Source organism: Lissotriton helveticus, chromosome 5_1 (genome assembly GCF_964261635.1).
Source record: "Lissotriton helveticus chromosome 5_1, aLisHel1.1, whole genome shotgun sequence".
Taxonomy (NCBI): domain Eukaryota; kingdom Metazoa; phylum Chordata; class Amphibia; order Caudata; family Salamandridae; genus Lissotriton; species Lissotriton helveticus.
This window is the reverse complement of record NC_136065.1, coordinates 1,161,407,159-1,161,425,534: the sequence shown is the minus strand read 5'-3', so window position 1 is coordinate 1,161,425,534 and position 18,376 is coordinate 1,161,407,159. Positions and strand designations below refer to the sequence as shown.

Genomic DNA, 18,376 nt, shown 5'->3' with positions numbered 1-18,376 from the left:
TGGGTGGGACCCACCGGCACTCATTTTGGGGGATCGGGCCTTATTTTTCATCATCAGACTTCGATCCAGGACAAAAGAGAAAAAATGTAGGAAAGGGGAAAGAAGGAGGAAGAAAAAGTCGGAAGAACAGTGCCATAGAACGAAGGCAAAAATGAAAAAGCACCTGAAAGTGGGATAAAGGAGATGGGAGTGTATTGTGGTAGAAGAAAGAGGCATGAGTTGGAATCAAGACAAGCCAACCTAGGTTTTTTGCATCCCCAACTTTCAGCAGAGCTAAAAGCCACGTTTGAGGAAAACATTGGGTCCGGTCACTTATTCTTTTACAATTAAGGCCTGCGGCCACACCATGAAAAGATCCTGGCTGCACTGGGAGCACAGGAGACTAAAGTTCATCAGAGTAAGGCAAGCTTCCCACACTGACTTCCTCCATGCACCAAGCCTGCATCTTATGGGGGAGAAGAGATTTCTGACCCCATTCAATTCTTGGTATCTCTGCTGAGAGAGTTATTGAGGTGCAACCGGAGTAAAACTGATCACTGTTAACTGGACTACGACTGTTATCCAATTACCCTTATGCCCCAGTGAAAATCACCAGATGGTCATCGGATGTGATCACTATGAGATGGGTCCGATCTGACCAATTAGGGCAGAGGTCTGAGGCGCTGCATTTATATATTTTTGCAAGAGGCATACGGCAAAACGCCAATACCTCTGCACGCTTATGACAATACTCAATACACTTCATTTTCACTATATAACATTTGGATTTTCCAACTTGGTGTATTGCAACATGGCAATGAGGCCAATGATGGTATATGTATACTTTTCAAATAAGCGTAACCCAGGCCACCGAGTGTTGGCTGTTGAGGTTCTCTAGGCCTCTGCTTTCTCAAGAAGAAGATACCCATTGAAGGCCCTTGCATTCATCTGAACTCCGAGGGCTCTACTCTGCATGAGTCCATCCTCTGGCTAAAGCTCTTCCTTGCAACTCGGACCGGTGCTATTGCAAACCTTACGCTCTCCCTTAAGGATCCTTGCATTCCTCTGGCAACAAATCCCCCCTCCTAAATCAGACCGCATTGTGCTGTACATCCAGTTTCTAGTCTACAATCTTCCAAGATATTTACAAACCCACCCATTGTACTCCAAACAAGAAGAGTAACTCAAATTTAAGGAATGGGACAGCCGGAAGGTGGATGGGTCCCCATGGCTGGAGAGATCATAGTCAAGGAGAACCTGTTTCTGAAGCAAAAATCTGGATTTTCAGGTTTCTGATAAATATTCAGGCAAGTTCTAGCTGACCTCAGGTTCAATGCACAGTCTTGTGCTCTGATCTACAGTGGTTTGAAGCCCTGCTCAATTTTCCTCTGCAAAAGCGCCAAGTATAGGAGAGCCTGGTAATGTCTTTGGATGGAGCACAAACGCAGAGCTGCACTTAGAAACGAGAACCGCAAAATAATCAATTAGCTGTCAGGATTTCTCCACTCCCCAATATCCTCTTTTTATTATTGCTTATAATTAGTGAACGAAACCTGACCCACTGCCGGTGTCTGCCGACCTTGGATATTATAAGGCAGGCATGGCGTCAAATATCTTAACATTCGTAAGTGTTATAAGCTGTAAATAAACTCTGCTTGGATTTACGACCCGAGCTGCCTGCCAGCAAAGTTACTGTGGACTCTTTGCACAAGGGCAGTGGAGCAGCAAGGGTTGCCTCGAGTTGTGACCGGCCCTGCTGTGCAGATAGTCTGGTTCACTTAAAGGACAACATTCAACCCAGAACCAGTCTACAGAGCCATGCATGGGGCAACAACTCAAGACAAGATGGCCCATTGGACTGAGTACCCGGCAGCAGAACATCTATGTGCAGGCTGTGGGCCGCTGAGTTAAATCCCATCATGTCCAACTCCACATTTTTGCCTTCCACAGGTCAATAAAAGGAGGAGCACTAATTGCCCCTAATATTTTTGTTACACGATTTGCAATAGTGTGGAAACCCATAATTCAAAGACATTGCTCCTCTAAATTATGACCTGTGATTAACTAGGATGATGTAACCCAAGTGAATGAATGGGGGTTTGGAGGGGGTCACCTTTGTCAACGATGGTCCGTGAAGTATAGACTGAGAAACATGGAAAGAAACAGAAGAAAATCACAAGAAACAAAAACAGAAAATATGCAAAGATAAGCATGCATTACGGACCTCTAATGTCATCTCAGGGTTCTGATGACATATACAAACACCTCAACCTCATGGTTTATAATTTTAAGACGTGGCATCATGGCCCACAAATAACCATACTACAAGGCTGTTTAACTTCTAGTCTCTTATTTAGCTACCACGAGACAATTCTGTAAACAAGTATTATCTAAATAAATGACATTTCCATTATTAAAGAGCCATCTAGAAAATTCGTGGATTGATTGCTATCATTCCTCACACCCTCCCCCCAGGGCTGCCTTTAGGCAATTAACACGTGCCCATGCACTCTAAATTCGAAATAGAAAGAAGACACTCCTGGGTTTTTTTTCCCCCTGGAAACCGTATTTCTTATTTTACTAGGAAATCTTGACAACTCCCGAGCAAAAAAACCAAAAAAAACATGGTAGAAATCCTTTCCCGTCTTAAATCTTTACAGAGCTCGACTTCATAACTGCCCTCCCCCAACACTATCTGCTTCTTCCTGCTTAAAGAAACATATGGGAAATACAGTTTGGCCCCCGACTAAAATGCCAATAATCCACTTCCACATAACTCCAGAGACAGCTGGAAAAGCCTCCGCCAGACTTAAGTTTCCGCTCAGAACTACTGCAGCTGTCTCTCCCCTCTCTGCATCATTAGTTTATCAGATTTTAAATCCAGCTAGGACACAGTCCCAGAAATGTTAAACTCACTTTTTTTCCCATCCTTTTATAATGCACCACCCTACTGAAATTGGGTGTTTACGAAATCGAGAGGCTGCATGAATAACATACAACATATTTTACGTTCTCTTTTTAATCTTGGTGTTTTGTCTCATTCGGTGTAAAAGGTGCATGTGTGAATACATTCATGCGCACCTCAAAAAAAGCCTTTCCTGTAACCTCAGAGGACCAGATTAGCCATTAGGCCCACTATTAAAATATTCTGTTTCCTTGGCGAATGCCGTTCTGTAATGCAGTGCACCGGTTTGGGAGGCTTCGCCCACAGAATGGACGGGTATTGCTTTTCAGCCTCCCTGAAACCCAACTCTCTGCTGTAACTACTTTTCGTAGCCCCCTGGGAGGGAATGTTGACCAACCACTGCAGCCTGTTTGTTCGAAATGAAGTCATATTAGAAAACTGAAACTCTATACGGAAAAAGAACAACCAACAAAAAGAGCAGATAGAGGAAATAAGAGGAAATGGCCCTATGAGGAGGGGTCTTTAGTGTCACCCAAATAAAGAGCTATGTTGAATGGAGCAGCAGTGAAAATGACAGTAACTTTATTTTGTACAACTAAACGAGATTTGTGCAGGTTATGTTCGCCTTAACAATACCATTCTTAAAGATGTGGATGTGTGTCAGGCGTAAAAACGCTGCACTGCGCATAGAACTCATGGGCCAAGGCAAACATTTGCTGTTTTGTCTCTGAAAGTGATAACATGGCTCACATTATGTCCTTCACAGAGCAAAATCACAGTTTAGGAGCAGGTGATTAAACGATGAATCGGGCAATGATAAACCCATTGAAAATACTGGAGAAATATTTAAGGCATAATCAATCCATAAGACAGGGCCTGACACCTGTCCTTTTTTAGAGTGAAAAGAATGTTACAGCCCAGCTTGGGAGCCTAATGACCTGTGTAATTACTGAAATATTACAATGTACCGCCAAGGCTTGGAATGTGCCACTCTGAAAAGTGTTGTCAAAACAATTTGTTAAGAGATCACTATTAACCCTTCACCTCACCCCCTCGGCCCAACAACTCCCAGGCCCCCCTCCAAATCACCACTTCCTCGCCCCTCTGCCCCCCAACCAAGTTCCTTTCTCTTCTGTGCAAATAGGGTACATTCCCCGACACAGAAACATAAAAGCAGAATGTTCCTCTTTTGACATGTCACTTGGGTGTCTGCGCGCGGAACACAAGAGCTAACAAGCGAGCCACTCTCCGCGCTGTTTGTTTGCAGCATTTCAAGAAGATACACTTGTATTCGGCGCTGTTCACAAAACACATTGGTTCCAGCAGAGACCAATAATTTTCCATGGAAAGAGCTTTTCTAAAGGATTTGTGAGCACATTAATTGACGGTGAAAAAAATACAAATTCCTAAAGTGAGAGGATATGCAACATAAACCTGGACATATTTACCCAACAAAATGAAGACACGCTACTGTCCACACTTAATAAAATCCCAAAGCATGGTCAACCTCCATAGTAGCTCAGAAAAATAGAAATTGTTCCTTCAACACATGGATCTTAGATGCATTTAGGTAATTAATGCTAAACAGTTGTGCATATTATATCTATATCATGTATCCTTTTTACAAAACGTAATTGTGGGCTCTAAATGCAAAACCACCCTCTCCAAGAAAAGCTTATCACAGGGATAAAGGTATATGCCATTTTAAGGCACGGACAAATAAATGTGTTACTCTATTTGGGCTCACGGGTCATTAGAGATGAAAGTGTGCAAACCCGAGTGTATAAATTATTCATCATAAGCCAATTTAGTAATACTCCCCAATTCTTCACTCTCATACGCTGAAAAGCAGAAATCAATGCTGCCAGGCTTGTCTGATTTGACAGATTTAGACATTTTTCAAGCAGTGAAAAAATAAGAGTGCGGCAAGGAGGAACAAATAAATGTGGCGGCGAGCTCTTGACAATTCCCCATAGAAACCCAGAGAATGGACGACCAGGCAGAGTCCGGTTAAAACAGAGTAAATGGGAGTTGAAGTTACATTTTCAGCTGGTGGGCAAATTGTGCCCTTACTTCACATCCCACCTCACCCATATCATATCAAAATGGGCACCCTGTGCAAGTGAAATCGATATTATAAGTAATATTTTAGATCATATTAATTTTAGGGCTGATCACATGCCAGTTCATATCTACAGCTTAAGGAGAACCTACAGATAACCAAATCATGTATATCAAAATACTTAATGTAAAAAATGTACGGCTTTTTTATGTTAATCGCAGAATCCAAAGGAAACTCAGCAAAAAAAAAAAAGGAAAAACAAGGTCAGTAGCCTAAAGCCTTCAGTTTATTTAAATACTTAAAAATTAGGTAAGTGTACGCTTGATGTCAACCTTCAGGACGTAGCTCAAAGAAGATTTTGTTTTTCAATAACTGCTGCCCATTCGTAACAGAAAAAGGAGCAAACTGCACTTCTGCAAAAGATGCAAGGTGTTCTATAGACACTACACTAACAATACACAAAACCACATATACAAAGTAAGAAAATTGAGAAAAAAGATCTTAAATGGTACCAGTTCCTCAGTAGAAGGGTTTTAAACATTTTCCAGCACAGAAAGTATAGTAGTTTGAAACCCCACTACAGCCCGTTTTCATCCTTCAATCTAGACTTAGCCAATTCAGTGTTTCTGTCATCACCACCTGCCCTATGTTGAACTTGACATTGATGAGTTTCTTTTCCTAAGATTTTGAAAGAGAGAGCAACCACAAAATCAAACATAATAGTCCTACAATGGCTACCTTTTCATCAAAATGCTATTCAAAAAACAGCATCCACGCCCCAGCACTATTTTCAGAACCAAGCTTTCAAATATACTGCAAATATTGACTGCAACTACCTTGATAAAAAAGTGCAAGTTCACTGAAGCTAAAGAGTATTTATTTTAACTCCCAACATACACGCCTTTCCCCGGGTTCTTTGGACAACTGATGAAACGTGTGACCTGGTGTTTAATGTTTTACAATTGTGGATCTCAAAAGGCCGGCCCACAGCAGCCACTAGTATTGATCGTGTATCTACAAACAGCAGAGGTGCCATTTCATACCGTGCTATACTGGCTGGGCAACATCTTTCATTAGCAGGGGAAGGCAAGCACATACCGCCACTGGCCTGCAACGGGTGCAGGCAAATGGAAAAAATAGGGAAAATGTACTCAGTGTCATGCCTTTGAATGAACACTTCCACAGGCACTTCACTCATAAAATTGTTTGCATATATTTTAATTATTCAGAGCAATTCTAAAATGTACCATAAAGACGGTGGTCTCTAGGTGCTATGCAGATGGTGGGGAAGGTGGTATTAGAAGAATGAAGGAGAGAAAGAAGGGGGAGCCATAGTGAAAAATGTATTTCAGATAGAAAAGCAACAAACTACTGGTAAGGGATGAGTACCAGGCTAGTAAGTGCATGCCCAAAGCCATTGCCTCATCCCTTGAGTTAACCATAGTCACTACTGAAACAATATTAACCTTGAATAAATTATCTTTCAACCAATAATGCTAACAGCTTACTACTAAAAAAGTCAACCACTTAAAGTAGGGAGAAGGAAGGCATGTTACTTTCAAGGGGGAAGTAAAACATTTACAAGCATTTCATGATATAGCATATTTTATCTGTTGAGTTTGCTTTACACATTGTTCTCTGATCCTCTCAGACATTAACATGCAAGAGCCAGAATTGACTTAGAAGTACTGTACTGATACGGATCGCTTGTAAACAGACAATAAAAAAATATTTTATTTTTTCACTTCCTTTACTTTGAACAAGAGTGTGTTTGTGTTCTGTACTTTCAGCAGTCTCCATGCTTTTTATTGTATATAAATCTCATATCATGAACCAAAACTGTTGTTTCCTTTGGGGAATACTTTTTCTTTTACCTATAAAGCATGTGTTTGGAGAGGTGGGAGGGTGACTGGGTTTGGGGGGAGAGATGCTTCTATCATTACCGAGCACACAGAATGAATTAACAAAACATAGGCATACATAAAATATTTAAAGTACTAATTTTTACCCAATGAACAAAATAACATGGAAGACATACTCTAGGAAAACAGGTATATACATTAAAAATGCAATAATCTCCAACTTAAAACTCAAATTGGAAATAATACACACCAAATAAACTTAGAAAAAATAACAAATGATTTGAATCGCGCTCATAAAACAAGAATGGACAAACACGACAATAAGAGACAGCAGAAAGGATGACCGGAGGAAAAAAACTAATGAAATAAGCCTGGCCGTGGGATATAGGATGCATTGACAGGTGTGTTTAAAAGCATAAATACATTAATATCAAAGAGAAATAAAACAAAAGCAACAAAGTGAAAGTGTTAATTTTGAGACACAGGGTGATGACAGAATGTTCTAAGCTGACGATTATGGCTATTTTTTATGTATATTTTAATAGGTGGGTATGGGGTAAAATGGTTTTCCCAATTAACATGCATACCTCTTTGAGGTCCTACTCATTTGGTTCACAATTAGAACAATGCATAACTGTACAGTTCAAAAAGTACATAGTTTAGAGACACCTGCAGAAAATTATAGCCAAATTGTTTCATAAAAATGATATTACTTTGAACTCTCCACTTAATAAAATATGAATACATTTTAGTGCAGTGTCTGCAAATTGTAAATTACAGAATTTAAGAAGACAATGCAAATAAACTTGCAAAGTAGAGGGATACTTCTGTGGTGAAAAAAATACTTGCCCACAAGCATAGAAAAAATAGGCTTCTGCAAAAGATTAAGTTGACTGCAACTTCAAATGCTGCACCTTTAGGGTATTTGAGGGATGTTTTTAAAATGCATGCTGGGAAATTCAAAGAACTATTTCTAAAAAAATAACAAATTGCCATTTAAGGGATTTAAACCTGAAATGTGTTAAGGAAATTATAGGAAATACTGAGAAGAACCATTCCTGATGGAAAACACTGTAAAGCATTAAATATTAACATTTGAGAATATACAGAAATTATCATATTCTGCTAAAAAAAGAATGCCAACGTCCCATTAAAATAAAAATATTAAGGGTATCAGTGCAGCAGCAGACAAACTAATTATTCTTTGTTGTTTTAGATAAAGAGAGGGGGAAGTAAGAGAAATATTGTGAAGTTGAAAGGTTAAGAAAGGGGAGGAATAAGGTAAGTATAAAGAATGATCCGATATAAGAAAAGAAACATGCAGGAAATGGGGAATAATGAGTGCATGGGGTGAAAAGATAAAGATGTTAGCGTAAAGTGAAACAGAAATGAGAAAGAATCAGCAATAGAGGGATGAGAATGATAGTGTGCGGGCGGAAGTAAAAGAAAAAAAATGGGAGGAGTAAAAGGATAAAAGAAATGAGAAGTGTAAAATAATTAGAAAAAGATAATAATGGTAAGTCTGAATCATACTTGCGAGGTCAAAGGGAACAGAAGAAATTAAAAGAAAAACAAAGTAGAAAGAAAAAATATATGGGAGCAGAATCTAATAATTTTAACAGAAGGAGAAGGAAGGGGAAAAAATCAGGAAACACGTACAAAGATAATGTTTGGGGAATTAGGTAAAAGAGAATGAAAGCTAGAGAAGAAATGAGAGAAAAAAATCCACCAAGAAAAAAAAATTGACATGCAAAAGGGAAATCATGCGGAAAAGGGCAGGACACACATTGAGACCTACGAGTGCTAATGAATGGTGGGAGAAAGAACGAGAGAGGTAAAATAAAAAGAGAGCGGCGAAGAAAGGAAACAGGAAAAGATTGACACACGGGGCAAAGCGAGGCTCCCTGCTAAACCAGGAAGTAGCGTACGGGACAATATGGCGGAGGTAAACAAACCCCAGTCCCAGGGAGCGGCGCCGGGGGAAAGTTTAGCAGCAGCGCACACACAGCTCAGTTGAAAGTTTAGCTCGGCCCCTGCGAGCCAGAGGAACATAAAACAAGAGCGGGGGGCTGCGCGGCGGCGGCGAGGCACTCACTGTTCTGGCCGTCGGAGAGAGGGAGCCGTTGGGGAGGTAAGGGTTGCCCAGGTCTGGGATCATGATGAAGGGGTAGCCCGGGTACGGCGGGCCCTTAAACAGGCCTCCATCTTGCCTCTTCGCGGCTGTAACATGGCGGGGAGGAAAGGGATAACACGGGTAAGCAAGCTTTATTTTAAAAACAACACACTAGGATCTCCCATTTTACAGCAAGGTACCGAAAGGTCCGATCGTCCCCCACCCGGCGTCTATGTGTGTGTTTTCCGGAGAACAATTTGTTTTCCTCTTATTTTGGCGACTCACCTTCCTCTAAACTTTCTCTTGATTTCTCTCTGTAACTTTCGGAGCGGGGAGGAGGCCGCCTTTCCGCCTTAACGTAAACAAAACAAAAAAAAACATTTCAAATGATATTAAAGGATGTTTAGCAGCGCAATCAACGTTATAAAAAATTAACAACCTACTAGGGTTTTAGGGATTATATTATATGTGTATTCTGTTAGAATGCATTTGAATGGGGGCTTGATTATGCTTTGTATTATGACATAAGGAAACGGTTGAATAATAAACAGACGGGTTAAGGAGTGGGCCCATTACGCGCAATAGACAAAAAAAACGTATAAGCAGAAATTACGGCTGTTTTTTTTTAATCCAGAAAAATGAGCAGTCTCTATTAGAGCATTTTAAACTGATGATGTAGGGCGGTCGTTGACCTAATAAAACAGGCAGCCCCAAACACACCTGCAGTGTACGATGACTTATTTGGTAATTAAAAAAAGAGGTAGGTGGTAAGGTTTCGACGTTAGTACCCCTTTATACATTATAAACTCCTACGTCCAAAGTGACTCCTAAAATACGTGTCAAGTTCTTTGTGTGTGTTATGTAGTAGCTGTCAAGACAATGGGGTAAATTTGGGACTATAAACTGTGTAAGGTTTGGCCTTCATGGTCAAAAAATACCAGCAGCTCAAGTAAATTGGGGTTTTAATCACGCTGAATGCTGTGTACAGAGGCCAGCCAAAAATGGGAGGTGCCTACCCCCTTTCACAGAGGGAAAAGTTCATGGTGGGTAACCCGGAAGAGAGGGATTGAGGAAACCGGCAGACTGGTATTCACACCCCAGGGTGGGGACCTTTCTTTCCACTAACAACGTTTCCATGGGGCTCTGCTTCATGGCATGTTGTGTGTGAAGTAAGGGTTAAACGTGGGCCACAGGTGAGGGCCGCTGACACTAAAAATAACAGAGGTCGAGCACAGGCAACCCTGTGGTGGAGGGGCGCGTACAATATCAAACAGCCTGAGAGTTCACGCGCAAGGGAGGAAGCGAGGTACATTTCCACGAATAAATGCGCTGTCGAGAAGGGAGCATGGGTGCAACATTGGACCGTAGATGCACTCTACAAATACTATTTTTCCTGCAGTGACCTATGCATTCCTTAGCCAAGAACTAAAGTCCTATGTAAGGAATCGCAGGGTGACATCAAGAAAACTACACAAAGTTTGTGTTTCGCATTATTGTTACAGAAAGACGTGGTGGTTCTCGTCAGGTCACGTAAAGCATTGCAGAAAGAGCGGAAGATACAAAGTTGCAAACCTTTGGAGTTGACAGTTTCGTGGGGGGAGGGGTTAGGGCTCTGCTTGCTATCAAAACAAAGTTCCCACGGTTTATTCATGTGTTTTGCTGTATTTTCAACACAAGAGAGACAAAGATGCATTAAAAACACAGCTGACAGCTCCCAAAATTAATGCCTTTTTGACAACCCCATATAGGAGGATACAGTAACAACGCAGCACAAGGCCACGGATGCAAAGGAAAGGGGGCAACTGCATGAGAGGTGGTGGGGAGGAGGTGTCCGGGCCGTTCCATTTATAAAGCATGTGGCCGGTCCTTTCCAAAGGGAGCAGTGAAAAGGGTGAGAAATCGTAGTCACTAAAGTTACAAAAGCAGGTGGACACAGTCACAGGGATGTCATAAAAGGTTAGTTGTGTCCCAGTGGTTTTAAACTGTGCAAGAGGAAGGAGCACTGTAGGTTCGGCCGAGGTGGCTTTTGAGGGTTACAGCAGTAGGCAGGGCGATGAAAGGGGTGCCTTTCTTTAGCCAGGCAGGGTACGGCGGCAAGAAGTGTCATAGCGAAGTACTATTTCTGCCTGCCGGGTGCAGCAGCAGGGGGTAACACAAAGGGGTGTTATTCTGCTGTTATTCTGCCTGTTAGAACAGCGAGGGGTATCATAAAGGGGTGTTTGTTTTGTCTGTAGGGGGTAGAGGCTCCAGTTGCAGGGGCTGCCATAAAAGGGAGAATTGTATTTACTTTTGCATGTCATGCTAGAGAGGGACAAGCGCGAAACAGCAGGCAGGGATCAGAGGCCGCTCACTGCACTGTCAAGGAGGGTATATAGCCCTGGCCGAAGGCTGTGTGCATGCAGGACGCTCGCCCAACACTTGTAAGACATTACATCCATAAGATTCGCATTCACTACCCCGCAGAGTACACCCCCCTTCGCACAATAGGGGATGGCATGCTAAATGTTGACTCGCAAACTTACAGTAGAAGCGTGCACCCAAAGAAGCCTCCCTTGCGGCTACCAATGCAGGCTCCTCACGGCTAAAGCATGCCTGCATGCACCCCCTTGCTAACCTCCCGCAGCAGCGTAACGCACTGACACCCCCTGCATACTGCACCCATTCCAAACAGCATGCATGCATGCAGCAGGGTCGCGCGGTGCACGCAGCGCCCGTCTGCAAGAAGCACGCCGCGCGCGCACACACTTTCAGCCGGCACTCCACGCGCACCTCACCGCTGCAGCCGGCGCACGCGCTGCAGGACCCGGTACCCCCTCCCCTTGAAGAGACCACGCAGTGCCAGGACCTGCGCCCCGTGCCCCCGTACCTCGGAGTCGGACGAGCTGTTCTGGTTCGCCTCGGACTCGTGCACCAGCGAGGACTTCACGTCGGCCAGGTCCCGCTCGGCCGACGAGTCCTCGGAGGTCTTCTCCTCCTGCTCGCCCTCGTCCTTGAAGGAGATCATCTCATCGTTGGCCCCCAGGTCATCGCCCCCGCCGCCGTTCAGCTGCGGCATCCTTCCCCGGGGCAGCCTGGCGACGAGCCCAGCAGCCACCCGGAAAAGCAAAAGAGCCCTCCAAAAAGAAACCAAAGAGGGCAAACTTTCCCCCTCGCTGCCCCTTGGCTTATTTTTGCAACAAACCCCCCACTATGAGCTGCTGTTGCAAATCTTGTGCAAAAAGAAGAAGTTGAAGTTTCTGTGAAGGGGGAGGGTAAATCAGGGGGTGCAGGGAGGGCTTCCCCTCTTCTTCTTGGTTTCTGTTGAGGGGGGTGTCTCGTTTGCTGCTTTCTCTCGCTCTCCAGGATCTGTTCGGAAGCTTGACCCCCACCACCCCCCAAAGAACACAAATAAACTTAAAGGGGGTGCACAAAAACACCCCACCCCCCTAAAAAAACAACCCCCAGCTGAGAAATAAATAAAAAGCTGTAGAAGATAGAGAGCTGTGGCCGCCTGGATTGACTGAGTTGAAGTTGGAACTGAGAGATTTTTTTCTCCCAGTTCAAAGGGAGGTTTCTGATTGACAGATAGGGAAAGAGAGGAAGGGGGGAGGGACAAGGGGAGGGCAGATCTGAAAGAGGGAGAAAGCATACATACACACACAGAAGAGAGAGGGGGTGGGAGCCTGGATAGTGAAGCAGGGAAGGAGCGGGCGCTGAGAGGGGAGGGGGAAAAAGTTTAATGAGATTCAGAAGGGAAAGGGAGGGGTTTGCACGTCCTGACGCTTGCATACATAAAAACACAGGAAGAGGGAGAGAGAGAAAAGCGAAAATGATTGGGAAACGTAAAAACGAAGACAGGAACACTGGAGAGGGAATAAAATAAAGGCGGTGCGGATTTACGGGGTAGTTAGGGGTGGAAGGCCCCACAGAAAAGACAAAAAGCCTCGGGAGTGGACGGTCTTTGCTGGGGCGCTTGAGGTTGGTAGGCTTGCCAGGGGGAGGATTTAAGGAGGGGGCCCTCTGTCAGGCAGAGTTGACTTTGCCACTTGTGCTTAGAAGGAAAACAGGCTCCTCTGGAGAGCCGGCTGTCAGTGAGCCAGTGTCACGCGATGTCAACAGTAGAGCAGCGCTGTCCCTGTGACTTTTTGGACAGTGGCAAACTTTAGCCCAGTTGTTGAGTTTCTACTGGTATACTGCCCCGTTAGTGGTAGGGAGGGGGCGGGCATTAATAGTAATACACCCACTGCGAAGTTGCTGCGAAAGTTACTCAGCTCTTTTACGTGGGACCCTTGAAGTCACCAGGGTGGGCGTTCCCAGTTGGTTACTGCCCGCTCTCAAGTGACGCCCCCTGCGCCTCGGCTGAGGACTGCAGGAGGTTGTGGAATCTCTAAGAAATGTATCCTTTACTAAGTGCGTGTTTTGTAAACACCACCACACACTCATGCAGGGGCCACTGAGCAAAGCAGAAGTCGGGGCAGGTCAAGTTGAAGGCTTGTGCAGAACCGCATGAAACAAAAACACCAATCCACCAGGATAGGCGAGAGAACTTCAATGTCATTGGGAGATTCTGTATTCCAACAGTCTAGACACTTTTGTAAGCTGCTGTACGTGGCGGTGCTGTACGTTAACGTATGTAAATGTTGCATCCGCTGTAACACAAACCTATTGTGATTGGGAGCTTTTGTGTGTAGCACTAATGCCCTCAGCTGTGGCGAGGGTCCTTACTCGTGGAAATCGTCTCAACTTTTCTCAACGTGTTGCTCTTTGATAAGTGCGTGCGGGTTCGCTTAGTTGTCATGGAATATGTTGTGTTGGGCTGTCCCTCCGTAAGAGCCGGTGTTGTGTGTTGGTATCTGACCACTTTAAGAGAGCACGAAGACCTGGGAAATAACGGACGCGGCATGTAGCGCTGACTGAACTGGAAGCGCTCAAGGCGCTGGCATGTCCACCAGCCACGTGAATGACCCGGTGTCAGGCAGTTGGGGGTTTCTCGTGTGAGGAAAGTGGGAGGGGAAACAAGGTCATGTTCAGCAACTTAGTCCGGTGGGGGGGAAGGGACTCAATGTCCGTAACAGCTGCAAAGAGGGAAGGAAGGTCGGACATCTCTGTATTTTTAACAGTATCACGCTATGTTGTAAAAATATGCATTTTATGTGGCGTCTTAGTGGAGCGCAGACCAAGCGTTGACAAGAAGCGCCTGCTTGGTGTAGGGCGAAGATACACTGACTCCTTAACAAGGTAGTCCACTCCAGGGTTTCAAGAAGCCCTCGGGGGCGAGGTAGCTCAGAGTTCTGAAGTTCCTACTGCACAGTTTTAGTGAGCAAGACCAAAGGGGTTCATGACGTGGTTTGCTTCAGCCCCTCCCCTTTTGTAATATGATTCACTCTCGTTTGTTTTACGTCATTAGGTGGGGAGACAACTCGGTGGGTAGGGTGCCTACTGTGTAGCTCTACGTGTAACCGAATCCCACATAAGCCATTCCACTAAGTATTATCTGAGAAATGCATACGGCCTCCTGTTAATGGAATGTTACATGTGTCTCTCCTCCTCTCCCCCGCAATGGATGACTGGCCCTCGGCATAGCTTCCGTTATTGTGTCAGTAGTGTGCACAGTAAGTGCTATACTAGTCCTTTGTAGCTGTCATTCCCCTAACAGCGAACTTGGGCCCTAGAATGACAGCCCGTCCGGCTGGGATTGGAAAGTTAACACTGCAATTTGCAAACCCGAGGGGGTTCGAGAGGGCGTCAAATACAGGCTGAGAAAAAAAAAACACTGAAAAGGCAATTTACAACTTTAATACGAAGCGGGGATGGCATGAAAGGAGGTAAAACAAATGTGTACATTTAATCAGACAGGATTGGGAGGAACACAAAGAGAAAGGCTAATTAGACCCAGCAGGTAGCACTAACCTCCAGCCTTCATAAATAAATAAGGCTCGGGACAATGTCTAACTGGGAGGACAGATAAAGAAAAGGGATTATTCCAAGAGGCCCAGTGAAAATAAAAAAAACAAAGCACACAAGAATGAAACACTTCTCCATTCCAGCAACGCGGGAGAGATGAGGGGGCAGCGAGAGCTTTTCCTCCATTTCTTTCTCTTTCTTTGTTTCTTTCTTTCCCTCTGTCTCGTTCTGTCTTTTTTACTTCCTTATTTTTCTCCCTTTCTTGCTTATTTCTGTTCGCTTCTATCTCCCCGTCTTTCTTTTTCTTTCTCATTTCTTCCTACAACAGACTTTTATCTCCTCATGTCTGTACCATCCATTGTTCCTCCTAATATTCTGTTCTTTTCTTCCTCCTTTTAACTTCTTCCTTCCTTTTAAGTCTTTCTCATTTGTCCTCACTCGTTATATTCTTTCTCTTCATTTTCCCTACTTTCTTTGTTCTTAGCAAAATTGTCACATTTTCATTATTTTTGTTTGAATTTTGTTCTCAGCTCTGGCAGAATTAATCTAGTTGTTCTATTTTATTTCACAGATATTTGTAATTTACTCATATCGCCGAGGCTTCATGAACCAGAGTATTGCTAAACTCATGATTTGTTATATGTGGCCCAAGAACAACTGCACATTCTACATTATAACTAAATACTTGCTTGAAATGCAATGCAGATAAGTGTTTACATGCAATGAAACATTTTACTGTTACTATTTATATTGATATTTTTGTGTGCTAAAAATCAACGTTAAAAATAAAAAAACCTTGTAAAAAAAACTTCATAAAATAGTATGTTGTATTTACCAACCTGTGAAGTTCAGTAAGCATTTATTATTTTGTATGTTTATCTTTTACTACTAGAAGTTTAGGTCCTTTCCATGACCAGATCATCAAAAGGCATAATCTTAATAGAGGCATTCTAGGGCTAAATATTCATTCATGATATCTGACATTCTGATCATCATTCTTTTAGCCTCCGTGCAGAAGCAAACATATTTGAAAAGAGGAACCTTTCTCGGTGTTTCTTAAAGATTGCTCATAAGTGCATTTGCTACTCACTTTCGCATGAATATGGTAGTCTGAAAATGATTGTGGGTATACAAATGACCTACTCATGGCCATTCGTATACACACAATCCTTTGCAAATGCACCCTTATATTTCGAGAGATATTATTTCTGACTAGAAATGTCAATTTTTGCTACTTTTTGAGTTTTGGATAGTGTGCTATGTGTTATATTACATTGTATGTGTTATGACTAAGTTAGACTGCAGGCTTCTGATGCTCACCCCCAGGACACCCAATACCAGGATGTGTTACTGCAGGCGTCTGCTGATCACTTTTGGGACACCTATGAACAGTGTATGGTACGGGGGATACCTCAGACTTGCATGTATCCTAAGAGGAAAAGAATACATGTGATAACTGGAAGAACTTACAAGTACTTTGAGCGACGGTTTCAGTTAGTAGTATTCGTCTTGCTTTCCGTAATTTCTTGTAGGACGGTCCAGATCAGGTTTTTACATTGTTTTGGATTTGGGCGACTGCGGCTCCAACCCATTATCCTGGGTTGTCGTGAAGTAGGCCTTACACAAAATGATGCATCGGCTTTTGTCTGAGTGACCATACTTAAACATAAATAAATAATGAAGGCTGCTAGTTTCTGCAGTCTTTCGTGGCAATACCATCATACATGAGCAAATAAATGTGGACACTAATAAGGTGTTCATCACATACACAAATCTCTTAGCATCTGTTTCAGGTGTATAGGGTTTTAGGGCTTCTTAAAACTGGAGAGCGTGGGAAGAACTCTTAGATGTTAGAGAAGGGAGTTCCATAAAATGGGACCTGCCCAGGGGTGGTTCCTCTGCAATGGCGGAGAAGCGTCGCCCCACTGGCTCAGCCATCAGCTGAAAAATAAAACAATATTGTCTTATTTTTCAGCTGCTGGCTGAGCCAGTGTGTGTATGACCTGGCCATGGGAGGGAGTGGAGTGATGTGCACTGCTAACTGTGCATGTCGACGGCTGGCCAAAAAGACATACGCAGTTAGGTTTCTCCAACCCAACTGTATTACACAGCCGGGTTGCAGAAACCACACATACTCCCAGTGCCTGAGTGAGCGTTAAACAAGCCTGCTCAGCTCAATTCCTGCACTGCTCTCATGCAGCATAGGAGTAGCGTGGGGATTGCACAGGGAGTCTCTGATACTATCCCAGGGACTCTTGGGACCAGGAAGAGGAGGAGCTCTGAGGCGCGTGGCGGCAGAAGCAACATCAGGTACGTTTTCTTTTTTTATTATTCCACCCTCCCCGCGCCCCCTCCACCTGCGGCACCACCATTTATACTGTTCTGCCTGTAGAATTCTTAATTCCAGTAGTGCCGGTAGTGTTAACTTCCTTCATCATCACACCTTGTACCAACTACACAAATAGAGTAGCTGGTTTACTGACCTTTGCCCTCAGTTGCATCTTCCATTGACATCCTTTCATTTCCTTTGCCTCCTTTACGTCCAGTAAATAAATGCCTTCTAAAGAAAATGGCCGCCCTCTTCATTGGTAAGAAAGTTTGGTGTGGGTGCCTGCGAGGGTTGACATTGATAAACAAGTACTTGTATCCTCCAGCATTATCTGATTTAAATATTTTTTTATTTACAGAGATGCTATTTTCGCAGCAAGTTGAAGCGGGCTCATCTGCGGTGCATTCTGCAATGTTGAGTTTTTTTCTCATCTGGACCTTTCGATGGCTACTGTTCAGCATAATCACAAATTATTCCAAGCATTTAACATTTAAGGAGGTAACCTAATAGGCCCATTTTACGACATATATGAGTGATGCCTAGTAGGCATTTTCACCTTGAAATTATGAGGTTGTCCCAGCAAATCACACCTGTTTATAACGCTGTCACCAATTACTGTGTCGCTGTATTCTCATTTCGGTGGCAGAAATAATGAAAGACTGTGGGTGCATTTTTTTTCGATGTTGGGTTTAGTGGACCAGGGTTAATGAACCTAGTACTCATCTACTTTTGGGCAGTAACAACTGTTATCTGCCCCCACCTCCAATTGCAAAATAAATTAAAAGAGGTAATGGCTTCTTCAAATGACGCCAACCAATGTCCTAAGCAGAGGACAGTAAATCAAATTTAGTACCTAAAAGGGCACACCACAGTGTAATAGACAAGTGAATCTTTTATTTATCTATTTTGCTTGGGTGTTCTCCTGTTTGTGTGTTTGAATCATTGGTGTCGAGGTACTATATTTTTCATTGTTATACACAATCTTTCATGTAATTGGGCTCGTGATCAATTGGAAAACAGTAGCTCACTCTTAGTCAACTGTGTTGCTGATCCCAACTCAGTGCTGTGTGATCAGATGGAAAACAGTAGCTCACTCGTAGTCGGCTGTATTGCTGATCCCAACTCAGTGCTGTGTAATCAGTTGGAAAAGAGTAGCTCATTCGTAGTCAGCTGTGTTGCTGATCCCAACTCAGTGCTGTGTGATAGCCCAGGGCAGGGTGGGAACTGATGGGCATGTAGGACT

The 18,376-nt window shown here is 43.5% G+C and overlaps 1 protein-coding gene across 50 annotated transcripts in view; it reads right to left on the bottom strand.

Moving 5' to 3' along the window:
• TCF7L2 (transcription factor 7 like 2) overlaps window positions 1-12,591 on the bottom strand; it is a 358,366-nt gene extending 345,775 nt beyond the window's left edge. For 15 of the 50 annotated variants that reach the window (XM_078643788.1, XM_078643789.1, XM_078643805.1 and 12 more), the window contains exons 1-3: window positions 11,788-12,583; window positions 9,207-9,273; window positions 8,904-9,028 (exon numbers count right to left, since the gene is read on the bottom strand). In XM_078643788.1, coding sequence (XP_078499914.1) covers window positions 8,904-9,028; window positions 9,207-9,273; window positions 11,788-11,976 — 381 coding nt within the window. In that variant the 5' untranslated portion in view covers window positions 11,977-12,583. Of the gene's footprint in view, window positions 1-8,903; window positions 9,029-9,206; window positions 9,274-11,787 lie in introns of all 50 variants that reach the window. The other 35 variants (XM_078643802.1, XM_078643800.1, XM_078643832.1 and 32 more) reach the window with 11 other exon arrangements.
• Between the last annotated feature and the right edge of the window lie 5,785 nt (window positions 12,592-18,376).